This window comes from Oncorhynchus nerka, linkage group LG9b (genome assembly GCF_034236695.1).
Source record: "Oncorhynchus nerka isolate Pitt River linkage group LG9b, Oner_Uvic_2.0, whole genome shotgun sequence".
Lineage (NCBI taxonomy): Eukaryota > Metazoa > Chordata > Actinopteri > Salmoniformes > Salmonidae > Oncorhynchus > Oncorhynchus nerka.
Genome location: NC_088424.1, coordinates 44,099,699 through 44,112,523, shown reverse-complemented (window position 1 = coordinate 44,112,523; position 12,825 = coordinate 44,099,699). Strand labels below are relative to the sequence as shown.

Here is a 12,825-nt window from a genome sequence, read left to right as displayed (position 1 = left end):
AGTGCATACTGGCTACGGTGTCTCAAGATGGACAAACAGTACTATTTTTTTCTTGTTTTTCAAACAATGGTCTTTTAAGGGAGTATGTGAGCACACTTGTTCGGTTCACTTAGCCGAGTTCGGCTGGAGCCTTAAGGGCAACATGCCACCAGGCAGCAACATGCCACGGCTGTCCTCACCTCTTTCAGTTTGTCAGTCAGCACTTTGATTTCATCCTCATACTTGTCTTCTTTTTCTGAATACTGCAGAGACAAAACATATTTATTAAAATGGAACTCATGTTACATGTCATTAATTATTATTCAGTAGCAGATTTCAGAGCTGATATTTTGCAAGAGTATTGTTCAGACAAAGGACACTCACCTTAACAGACTGAGCCTCTAGGGACTTGAGGTTGTTGGTTACATTCTTCAGCTCTTCCTCCAGGTCACCACATTTACTGTAGAGGAGGACAGAGGGAATCAACTTACATCAACAAGGCAATCTTGTTGTAACAGTATAACTTTAGACCGTCCCCTCGCCTCATACCTGGGCCCGAACCAGGGACCCTCTGCACACATCAACAACTGACACCCTCGAAGCATCGTTACCCATCGCTCCACAAAAGCCGCGGAACTACTACTTCAAGGTCTCAGAGCAAGTGCCGTCACAAGTTGAAACGCTATTTAGTGCGCACCACCGTTAACTAAGCTAGCCGTTTCACATCCATTACATTGGCCCAAGGTTGATTTGTCACTAGCCTGCAAAGGGGGGGGGGGGGCTGATTGGTGTGCCCCAACTATCACACCAGACTCCAATAATCAACTAATCACGATCTTCAGTTTAGAACGCAATTTGTTTAATCAGCTGTGTTTGCTAGGATGGAGGTAAAAGAAAGACACCAATCAGGCCCCAGAGGACTGGAGTTGCAAACCCCTGCGAGTAGCAAGTAAAAGCATTCTAACACAAGAAGTCTGACCAGGGCCAGCACCAGAACAAATCAGTTGGACTGGCATTTGATTTCCATAAGGGGCAAGTTTTTTTTTTCTTCAATGGGACCTCCTACACATTTTTTTTAAATGGGTTTTATCGTAAAGACATGTAATTTTACATGCCATACCATTTATGGCCAGAGAGCATCAGATACATGGGCTATTCATACAGAGACAGAGGGGGCGCTGTTTCCCTGTCCAGACAGCATCAGATACATGGGCTATCCATACCGAGACAGAGGGGGCGCTGTTTCCCTGTCCAGACAGCATCAGATACATGGGCTATCCATACCGAGACAGAGGGGGCGCTGTTTCCCTGTCCAGATAGCATCAGATACATGGGCTATCCATACTGAGACAGAGGGGGCGCTGTTTTGCTTGCTCCGATGCTTTATTTGAGATTGATGAGTCTTTCTGTTGGCTCGCATCTCGGTCAAATAAATTGTCAATCTTTTCATATTTGATTTGGACATGCAACGATGCACGTTAGGGTCGGCCAGGCCCCCTAAGGCCTGCCCCTAACGCCACCCTGTAGTCTGACTAACATAGTTGACACACATCTAGTGTGATGAGTATTGGTACTTACAGCTCAGAGATCTCTGCTCGCTCTTCAGCCCTCTCCAGTTCCCCTTCTAGGATGACCAGCTTACGAGCAACCTGAAACAGAACAACACAAACCATGGGTCAGAAGGGATCTCTTGGAGACTAAATTCAACATGAAATCAATAATCGTGCCTCATTACATTGACTCATCTGAAAATGTATGATGTCATGAACGGCGCCTGAGGTCTTCCTGACCACAACAACTAACCAAGAAAAACTCTGGGTTATACTGGTTATGACCAGCTATACCAGGGCCTTACGGATTAGACCCAGAGGTTTTCCTGGTCAGGGGAAACTCTTGGCTTAGTGGTTAGAGTGTTGGGCCAATAACCAAAAGGTTGCTGGATCAAATCCCTGAGCTGACAAGGTAAAGATCTGTCGTTCTGCCCCTGAGCAAGGCAGGTAACCCAGTATTCCCCAGGTGCCGAAGATGTAGCTGTTGATTAAGGCAGCCCCCTGCACCTCTCTGATTCAGAGGGGTTGGGTTAAATGAGGACGACACATTTCAGTTGAATGCATTCAGTTGTACAACTGACTAGGTATCCCCCTTCCTCTAATAACAAACTATGCTGTGACTCCAGGGTGAAGTTTTCACTGGGCACAGGATCTAGGATCAGCTTCCATTTAGTGGGGAAAATGCAAAACAGACCCAAGATCAGCATCTAGGGGCACCTTCACCCTACTATTCTGTGCTTCTTACCTCCTCGTACTTCCTGTCGGCCTCCTCAGCGATGTGCTTGGCCTCCTTCAGCTGCATCTCCTGGATCTCCATCTTCTCCTCGTCCTTGGAGGCTCGGTTCTCGATCACCTTCATGCCTCTGGAGCAACAGCAACACAGGGTTAGCTACAGTATAACCTACAGTATGTGAAGACTTAATACAAATGCTACATAGCTCTGTAAACTATCTACCTGTAAGCTAACTCTGATTACCATTATATCAAAAATAACTGTGTATAACCCCCCCCCCCCCCCCACACACACAGAGGAAGTCCGCAAAGTGTGGAGGCCACTTTCTCCTTTGTCCAAAAAGAAACACAATCCCTCCTTATAGCAGTCCATACCCATTGATAAACATGGACCCATAGAAAAGCCCTGTAGCGCTGTCCTATCTATATAATGACAGAGCAAATGGTGACTTGTTGTAGTCCTGATCTGACCTCTCACTCTCGTCGGCAGCCTTCTCCGCCTCCTCTAGTTTCTGCAGGGCAGTGGCCAGCCTCTCCTGAGCCCTGTCCAACTCCTCCTCCACCAGCTGAATCCTACGGTTCAGAGCCGCCACATCGCCCTCCGCCTGCAGAGAGGGAGGGGAGGAGGGGGGGCACAGGTCACAGGTCATGATAAAGATCAGAGGAAACAAAAAAGGAAAAAATATTCCCAATGGTACAGAACAACAGGTGATGAGGTGAAACAGGGAGCCTGCAGATAGCGTATCGTCACTGTTCAAGTCAGTCCTCAACCCACACAGTGTATTACCCAAGAATTAAGGACTCATTCAGAAGAGTAGGGGGACTCATGATGGGAATGGTTGAATCTTGATAAATTGTACACACTAGTGAAACATCCCCTCCTCAACAACGTACTGTAAACAGTCACTCAGTGTGAATAGTTGGCAGTCTGGGATGGCTGCTTATCAATATGCTTCCTGTGAGACGTCCATTGTAAAAGATAATCCTGACGTCTGTCTGTCTGCTTCTCTCCTGTCTGGTCCCTTCATTCAATAGGAAAAACTAACCTCTGCTTGTTCAAGACAAGGCATTTAACAAGCCTATCATTGTTAGTTTTTCAATGTAACGCTAATAGCAAATTAGGGGGTTAGCCACGACTGGGACTCAAATCTGGGTCCAGCAACTGTCAAGCCAAGAGGGCCGAACACCTTGATGAGGTCTCTAGGTGTTGGGTTAAGGTCGGTACATTACCCATCCTTCAGGAGAGTGGTCCCCACACTTCTCTACACCAAGCCCCCTCACGTGTACACAACTCTCCGATGGCCACACGGGTGCCATCCCACTTCTGACACCAGTGTAGCGAACCCGGGTCCATCGAATGTCATGCCAACACCTTTACCGTTGCTAGGTGTTGGGTTTTAAGGTCGCTACAATACAATTAAACGTAATCAAAAGTGAATGATTTTGTGGGAATTAAATTTGAAGGCACTTGACTTGACTATAGGAATACTTGGTTTCCTGACTGTCCTCTTCTCTTCACATCTCAATAGAAAACGTTCCTCAACTTCCAATGATCAGCCGACATTACAACCAGAATATGAATGAACTCAATTACATGCCTCACTTCAAGGTAGTGCATAGTAGCACTGACTTTTTAGTCGATATAATTTTAGACTACTTTAAAATGGGTTTTCTGCCAAAGAATAAGTAAGTAAAATAAACGTGGCGAACAGGTAATGATAAAACTGTAGCCACAACATTCTCACGTTTTCGCGCATTTCCCGTTCATCGTCCAACTGTTTCTGTAAAAGTATCGTGTGATCTTCTGCATCGTCCGCTTGCTGTTGAAGCGCCTGGATTTTCCTTTTCACCGCGTCCAATGATCCACCTGTCATTATCGAACTAAGTGATCGATCTAGCCTACTGTAAATTGGATATCAAAGTTAAAATAGGTTTAAGAAGTAGAGGTCCGGGAAAGGGCTGGAGGTTTGAGGAAAGTTATGGCTGAAATCCTCCAATCCTGAGCAGTCTCAGATGACATCATGATTAGATTAACCAGAGGGAGGGAGGTTTTCGTGCATGAAGGTCTTGATCTTTGTTCCCATGAGAGGGTGTGGATTTATAGCTGGTTTTAATGTCTATGGTTTTTAGCTTTCACTTCAGTTTCAGTGCAAGGTGTGTGTAGGTTTATGTCTGCAGTTATGTACACCCTGAACTGATTAGAGAGAGAGAGAGCGGAGTACCCGAGAGAGAGACTATGAACTTCTTTAGAACTTCTGTGAGTGTAATGTTTACTGTTCATTTTTATTGTTTATTTCACTTATGTTTATTATCTACTTCACTTGCTTTGGCAATGCTAACACATGTTTCCCATGCCAATAAAGCCATTGAATTGAGTATGCTAGAGAGAGAGAGAGAGAGTGTGTGTGTGCAGGGCTGGGTTAAGGCAGGGGCTTACCGGGCTGAAGCCCCTGGGCCCCAGGCCCTTGGGGGGCCCAAGAGGCAGCAAAAAAAAAGAGAAGAAGAAAACAAAAATGATGAAGGAAATATATTAAATAACTGATTAAAAACATAAAATAATAAACAACTGCATAATAAATATTATATTGGGTAACTGATTAATACATTTGTTTAAATACATAATAAATCATATATTGGGTAACTGATTAATACATTTGTTTAAATACATAATAAATATTATATTGGGTAACTGATTAATACATTTGTTTAAATACATAATAAATCATATATTGGGTAACTGATTAATACATTTGTTTAAATACATAATAAATATTATATTGAGTAACTGATTAATAAAATAAAATACAAAAACACAATAAATAATATATTGGGTAACTGATTAATAAAAAATCAAAATAAATACATAATAAATCAATGTGACTGGATTGTGACTTTGGACGTTTTATCACAAGCACATACAAGTATCTACCAAAATAAAGGAAACACCAACATAAAATGTCTTAAAAGGGTGCTGGGCCACCACGAGCTGGCAGGACAGCTTCAATGCTCCTTGGCATAGATTCTACAAGTGGACCTAAACCATGCCAGGAAAACGCACCCCACATCATGACATATACTTTGTATTCCTTGTTTACTCAAGTGTTTCCTTTATTTTGGCAATTACTGGTATTCATACAGTTTGGAAGGCTGCAGTTTGGGCAGCATCTGCACCAAATACCGTATAGGCTACAGCTTGTTGCATTGTGGCCATAGATATATAATCCATAGATGGGTCTTGTAACCTCTTACCCTGGCAATATGAATGTTAATACTCATCGGTACACTAGTAATGAATGCCAGTCCTGACTTGATTGGGAACTGCCATCTATGGATTATATTTCTATGGTTGGTTAAGGCTGTTGGTTTGCATTTTTACAGATTTCAAAATACAATTTTCACACCCAATTTGTCGCTAACAGCAGCGCCGTCATCTTGAGACGAGCTCATCGGTCATCACTGTGATTAGCCTATGTCTTCATCTTCATCTTGAGACGAGCTCATCGGTCATCACTGTGATTAGCCTATGTCTTCATCTTCATCTTGAGACGAGCTCATCGGTCATCACTGTGATTAGCCTATGTCTTCATCTTCATCTTGAGACGAGCTCATCGGTCATCACTGTGATTAGCCTATGTCTTCATCTTCATCTTGAGACGAGCTCATCGGTCATCACTGTGATTAGCCTATGTCTTCATCTTGAGACGAGCTCATCGGTCATCACTGTGATTAGCCTATGTCTTCATTTTCATCTTGAGACGAGCTCATCGGTCATCACTGTGATTAGCCTATGTCTTCATCTTCATCTTGAGACGAGCTCATCGGTCATCACTGTGATTAGCCTATGTCTTCATCTTCATCTTGAGGCAGAGCTCATCGGTCATCACTGTGATTAGCCTATGTCTTCATCTTCATCTTGAGACGAGCTCATCGGTCATCACTGTGATTAGCCTATGCCTTCATCTTCATCTTGAGACGAGCTCATCGGTCATCACTGTGATTAGCCTATGTCTTCATCTTCATCTTGAGACGAGCTCATCGGTCATCACTGTGATTAGCCTATGTCTTCATCTTCATCTTGAGACGAGCTCATCGGTCATCACTGTGATTAGCCTATGTCTTCATCTTCATCTTGAGACGAGCTCATCGGTCATCACTGTGATTAGCCTATGCCTTCATCTTCATCTTGAGACGAGCTCATCGGTCATCACTGTGATTAGCCTATGCCTTCATCTTCATCTTGAGACGAGCTCATCGGTCATCACTGTGATTAGCCTATGTCTTCATCTTCATCTTGAGACGAGCTCATCGGTCATCACTGTGATTAGCCTATGTCTTCATCTTCATCTTGAGACGAGCTCATCGGTCATCACTGTGATTAGCCTATGTCTTCATCTTCATCTTGAGACGAGCTCATCGGTCATCACTGTGATTAGCCTATGTCTTCATCTTCATCTTGAGACGAGCTCATCGGTCATCACTGTGATTAGCCTATGTCTTCATCTTGAGAGGCTCATCGGTCATCACTGTGATTAGCCTATGTCTTCATTTTCATCTTGAGGCAGGCTCATCGGTCATCACTGTGATTAGCCTATGTCTTCATCTTCATCTTGAGGCGAGCTCATCGGTCATCACTGTGATTAGCCTATGTCTTCATCTTCATCTTGAGACGAGCTCATCGGTCATCACTGTGATTAGCCTATGTCTTCATCTTCATCTTGAGACGAGCTCATCGGTCATCACTGTGATTAGCCTATGTCTTCATCTTCATCTTGAGACGAGCTCATCGGTCATCACTGTGATTAGCCTATGTCTTCATCTTCATCTTGAGACGAGCTCATCGTTCATCACTGTGATTAGCCTATGCCTTCATCTTCATCTTGAGACGAGCTCATCGGTCATCACTGTGATTAGCCTATGCCTTCATCTTCATCTTGAGACGAGCTCATCGGTCATCACTGTGATTAGCCTATGTCTTCATCTTCATCTTGAGACGAGCTCATCGGTCATCACTGTGATTAGCCTATGTCTTCATCTTCATCTTGAGACGAGCTCATCGGTCATCACTGTGATTAGCCTATGTCTTCATCTTCATCTTGAGACGAGCTCATCGGTCATCACTGTGATTAGCCTATGTCTTCATCTTGAGACGAGCTCATCGGTCATCACTGTGATTAGCCTATGTCTTCATTTTCATCTTGAGACGAGCTCATCGGTCATCACTGTGATTAGCCTATGTCTTCATCTTCATCTTGAGACGAGCTCATCGGTCATCACTGTGATTAGCCTATGTCTTCATCTTCATCTTGAGACGAGCTCATCGGTCATCACTGTGATTAGCCTATGTCTTCATCTTCATCTTGAGACGAGCTCATCGGTCATCACTGTGATTAGCCTATGTCTTCATCTTGAGACGAGCTCATCGGTCATCACTGTGATTAGCCTATGTCTTCAACTTCATCTTGAGACGAGCTCATCGGTCATCACTGTGATTAGCCTATGCCTTCATCTTCATCTTGAGACGAGCTCATCGGTCATCACTGTGATTAGCCTATGTCTTCATCTTCATCTTGAGGCAGAGCTCATCGGTCATCACTGTGATTAGCCTATGTCTTCATCTTCATCTTGAGACGAGCTCATCGGTCATCACTGTGATTAGCCTATGTCTTCATCTTCATCTTGAGACGAGCTCATCGGTCATCACTGTGATTAGCCTATGTCTTCATCTTCATCTTGAGACGAGCTCATCGGTCATCACTGTGATTAGCCTATGTCTTCATCTTCATCTTAAGACGAGCTCATCGGTCATCACTGTGATTAGCCTATGTCTTCATCTTGAGACGAGCTCATCGGTCATCACTGTGATTAGCCTATGTCTTCATCTTCATCATTAGGCGAGTCAGTGTGCCACTGAAAACATTATTTAGTAGCCTACTGTAGTTCATGATATTAATACTGTATCTACATTGCCTCATAATATTGTACAATCTGTGTGTTGCTTAATTGTCAGTGTAGCCACTCATTTCTATAAAAATAGAACCCTGAGGCCCTGTGTGTGTGTGTGTGTGTGTGTGAGAGAGATAGATTCATATCAGTGCATAATAAAGTAGGTGTGATGGGCAAAGTAAACTTGCCTCTAAATATGGTTTCATGTCTGTAAAAACAATCTTATAACATGTATACTGGACAAAGAAATGGTTTGGAATGTTAACTGATTTATTGGCTGAAATAACCTGCAGTCGTTGGTCAGCAACACATTCCACAGGCTAGTGTTTCCTGTCTTTCTTTCTCCTTCCCCTCTGGGGTTGGATGACGCTGATTTAAGGTTGAATATGAACACAGGAAGAAGATCAATCATTCTAATCATTCAAATCAAATCAATGCGCTGAATACAACAGGCGTAGACCTTACCGTGAAATGCTGAATACAACAGGTAAACTTACTGTGAAATGCTGAATACAACAGGTAAACTTACTGTGAAATGCTGAATACAACAGGTAAACTTACTGTGAAATGCTGACTTTTACAAGCCCTTAAACCAACAATGCAGTCGTAAGAAAAATAAGAGTTAAGAAAATATTTACTAAATAAATTAAAGTAAAAAGAAAGTAACACAATAAAATAACAATAGCAAGGTTATATACAGGAGGTGACGGTACTGAGTCAATGTGCGGCGGTACAGGTTAGTCGAGGTAATTGAGGTAATTTGTACATGTAGGTAGAGGTAAAGTGACCATGCATAGATAATAAACAGTGAGTAGCAGCAGTGTAAAAAAATGGAGGGTCATTGCAAATATTCCAGGTAGCCATTTGATTAATTGTTCAGCAGTGGATTCGCGCAAGAAGCTGTTAAGGAGCCTTTTGGACCTAGACTTGAGAACAGTCTATGGCTAGGGTGACTGGAGTCTTTGATCATTTTTAGGGCCTTCCTCTGACACCGCCTTGTATAAAGGTCCTGGAAGGGCAGGAAGCTTGGCCCCACTACCCTCTGTAGGGCCTTGCGGTCAGATGCCGAGCAGTTACCATACCAGGCGGTGATGCAACCATGCTCTCGATGGTGCAGCTGTATAACTTTTTGAGGATCTGGGGACCCATGACAAATCTTTTCAGTCTCCTGAGGGGGATAAGGCATTGTTGTGCCCTCTTCACGACTGTCTTGGTGTGTTTGGACCATGATAGTTTATTGTGATGTGGACACCAAGGAACTTGAAGCTCTCAACCTGCTCCACGATGAGAATAGGGGTGTGCTTGGCCCTCCTTTTCCTGTAGTCCACATTCAGTTCCTTTGTCTTGATCAGGTTAACGGAGAGGTTGTCATCCTAGCACGACACCGCCAGGTCTCTGACTTCCTCCCTATAGGCTCATCGTTGTCGGTGATCAGGCCTACCACTGTGGCGTCGTCGGCAAACTTAATGATGGTGTTGGAGTCGTTCTTGGCCATGCAGTCATGGGTGAACAGGGAGTACAGGAGGGGACTAAGCATGCACCCCTGAGGGGCGATATTAACATTGACATTTTCAGTCAAAACACCTCAAAATAAAACATGGTATCAAAAACAAGGTGAAACGACCTGAAACAAGCCACTTACTATTTCTCATATGGCAGTTTCTTGTCATTCTTACTAGCAATCTGTCCATCCAGAATCACAACATGTTGACTGTGTCTGTGACCGTGTCTGTATCTGTGTCTGTAACTGTGTATCTGTTATTGTGTCTGTAACTGTGTCTGTAGCGGTGTCTGTTATTGTGTCGGTATCTGTGTCTGTAACTGTGTCTGTAGCGGTGTCTGTTATTGTGTCGGTATCTGTGTCTGTAGCGGTGTCTATAGCTGTGTATCTGTTATTGTGTCAGTATCTGTGTCTGTAACTGTGTCTGTATATGTGTCTGTAACTGTGTCTGTAGCTGTGTCTCTGTTATTGTGTCGGTATCTGTGTCTCTATCTGTGTCTGTAGCCGGGTCTGTAAACGCGTCTGTGTCTGTTGCTGCGCCTGTCATTGTGTCTGTAGCTATGCATGTAACTGTGTCCGTGGCTGTGCCTGTAAATGTAGCTGTGTCTGTAACTGTAGCCGTGTCTGTGTCTGTAGCCGTGTCTGTAACTGTAGCGGTGTCTGTAACTGTAGCCGTGTCTGTAACTGTAGCAGTGTCTGTAACTGTAGCGGTGTCTGTAACTGTAGCGGTGTCTGTAACTGTAGCCATGTCTGTAACTGTAGTGGTGTCTGTAACTGTAGCGGTGTCTGTAACTGTAGCGGTGTCTGTAACTGTAGCCGTGTCTGTAACTGTGTCCGTGTCTGTAGCCGTGTCCGTAACTGTAGCCGTGTCTGTAACTGTAGCCGTGTCTGTAACTGTAGCGGTGTCTGTAACTGTAGCGGTGTCTGTAACTGTAGTGGTGTCTGTAACTGTAGTGGTGTCTGTAACTGTAGCCGTGTCTGTGTCTGTAGTGGTGTCTGTAACTGTAGCCGTGTCTGTGTCTGTAGCGGTGTCTGTAACTGTAGCCATGTCTGTAACTGTAGCGGTGTCTGTAACTGTAGCCGTGTCTGTAACTGTAGCCGTGTCTGTAACTGTAGCGGTGTCTGTGTCTGTAGCAGTGTCTGTAACTGTGTCTGTGTCTGTAACTGTGTCTGTAGTGGTGTCTGTAACTGTAGTGGTGTCTGTAACTGTAGCGGTGTCTGTAACTGTAGCCGTGTCTGTAACTGTAGCCGTGTCTGTAACTGTAGCCGTGTCTGTAACTGTAGCGGTGTCTGTGTCTGTAGCCGTGTCTGTAACTGTGTCTGTGTCTGTAACTGTGTCTGTAGTGGTGTCTGTAACTGTAGCGGTGTCTGTAACTGTAGCCGTGTCTGTAACTGTGTCTGTAGTGGTGTCTGTAACTGTAGTGGTGTCTGTAACTGTAGTGGTGTCTGTAACTGTAGCGGTGTCTGTGTCTGTAGCCGTGTCTGTAACTGTGTCTGTGTCTGTGTCTGTAGCCGTGTCTGTAACTGTGTCTGTGTCTGTGTCTGTAGCCGTGTCTGTAACTGTGTCTGTGTCTGTAACTGTGTCTGTAGTGGTGTCTGTAACTGTAGTGGTGTCTGTAACTGTAGCGGTGTCTGTGTCTGTAGCCGTGTCTGTAACTGTGTCTGTGTCTGTAACTGTGTCTGTAGCGGTGTCTGTAACTGTAGCGGTGTCTGTAACTGTAGCCATGTCTGTAACTGTAGCCATGTCTGTAACTGTAGCGGTGTCTGTAACTGTAGCGGTGTCTGTAACTGTAGCGGTGTCTGTAACTGTAGTCGTGTCTGTAACTGTGTCCGTGTCTGTAGCCGTGTCTGTAACTGTAGCCGTGTCTGTAACTGTTGTCACGAACCGGCTCAAAGCCCGTAACAAAGGGAGACAACGTGGAGATAATGAGTAGAAAGATATATATTTATTACCTAAAGCAAATAAATATAATATACAATGGTGTGTGTAATCAGTAATCAGTAGTGTAAGTGAGTGTTTTGCATGCGTGAATGTGATAATGCAGGGTGATGAAAGGTGCCAAAGCAAACAAACAAACAAACAAACGGCCATCAAGAACCACAACACAATCTACAGAGGGTGTCTGCATGGAGAGAGTCTCCTCCATGAATGGGGAAGTGGTGTATTTATCCTGGGAGACACCGGGCCCAGGTGTTTCCCATGTAGCTGACGACCCTCCCAACTCCGCCCACCAGCATCCTAATAAGGAAATAACAGAGAGAATACGGCAGACAGAGTGGGAGGGTCGTCACATCCCCCCCATAAAACCGGGGACCAACAAGGACCCCGGAACAAAATACCAGTCTCTAAGTTCCAAATAAACAGCGCACCCGGTCAGACCGGCGACAACCCTGTTCATAAGTCGCTGAAAAGTGGCAGGTGCATTGCGCAGACCGAAACTCATAACTGAATACGAGTACAGACCAAAGGGTGTAATAAAGGCAGAGATTTCACGTGCCCTACTCGTCAGTGGCACCTGCCAATAGCCTTTTAACAGGTCAAATTTGCTCACAAACTTAGCTGCACCGACTTGATCAACACAGTCCTCCATCCGAGGAAGAGGAAATGAATCTGGTTTTGTGACACTGTTTACCTTATGGTAGTCCGTACAAAAACGGTTTGTTCCATCCGGTTTACTGACCAAGATACAGGGAGAAGCCCAACTGGAGAAAGAAGGCTCTGCTATCTTACTCTCCAGTATGTACTTGACCTCAGCATCCAGACAACGTAGTTTCTCTGAAGAAACTCTATAGAAGCGTTGACGAATGGGGTCAGCACCTCCAATGTCAATATCATGTTCTATTAAGTTTGTACGTGTAGGTGTATCAGAAAACAAACCTGGAAATCTCTGAATCAGACCAACTATCTCTTTCCGCCCATCAACAGGTAGGTGAGTGAGAAGACTGTCTAAAATATCCAGTGTTTCTGAATTTTTCAATCTACCCTGCAATATACAATCGTCAGGACCAGGAACATCTTCCTCCTCAATGACAGATCTAGCACGACAAGAACCCAAGGAAACAACGGTATCAGCCAAAAGAACAGGTTTTACCGTCCTCTGTAGAATCCCACTGTTCAGT

General features: G+C 44.3%; 1 protein-coding gene across 4 annotated transcripts in view; it reads right to left on the bottom strand.

Annotated features, from left to right (window-relative positions):
- The window catches only part of LOC115114773 (tropomyosin alpha-1 chain-like), a 29,272-nt gene that overhangs the window by 2,587 nt on the left and 13,860 nt on the right, over nucleotides 1-12,825 (bottom strand). For 2 of the 4 annotated variants that reach the window (XM_065013760.1, XM_065013759.1), the window contains exons 3-7: nucleotides 2,733-2,866; nucleotides 2,275-2,392; nucleotides 1,558-1,628; nucleotides 364-439; nucleotides 180-242 (exon numbers count right to left, since the gene is read on the bottom strand). In XM_065013760.1, coding sequence (XP_064869832.1) covers nucleotides 180-242; nucleotides 364-439; nucleotides 1,558-1,628; nucleotides 2,275-2,392; nucleotides 2,733-2,866 — 462 coding nt within the window. Of the gene's footprint in view, nucleotides 1-179; nucleotides 243-363; nucleotides 440-1,557; nucleotides 1,629-2,274; nucleotides 2,393-2,732; nucleotides 2,867-4,006; nucleotides 4,245-12,825 lie in introns of those variants that run through there. The other 2 variants (XM_029643267.2, XM_029643266.2) reach the window with 2 other exon arrangements.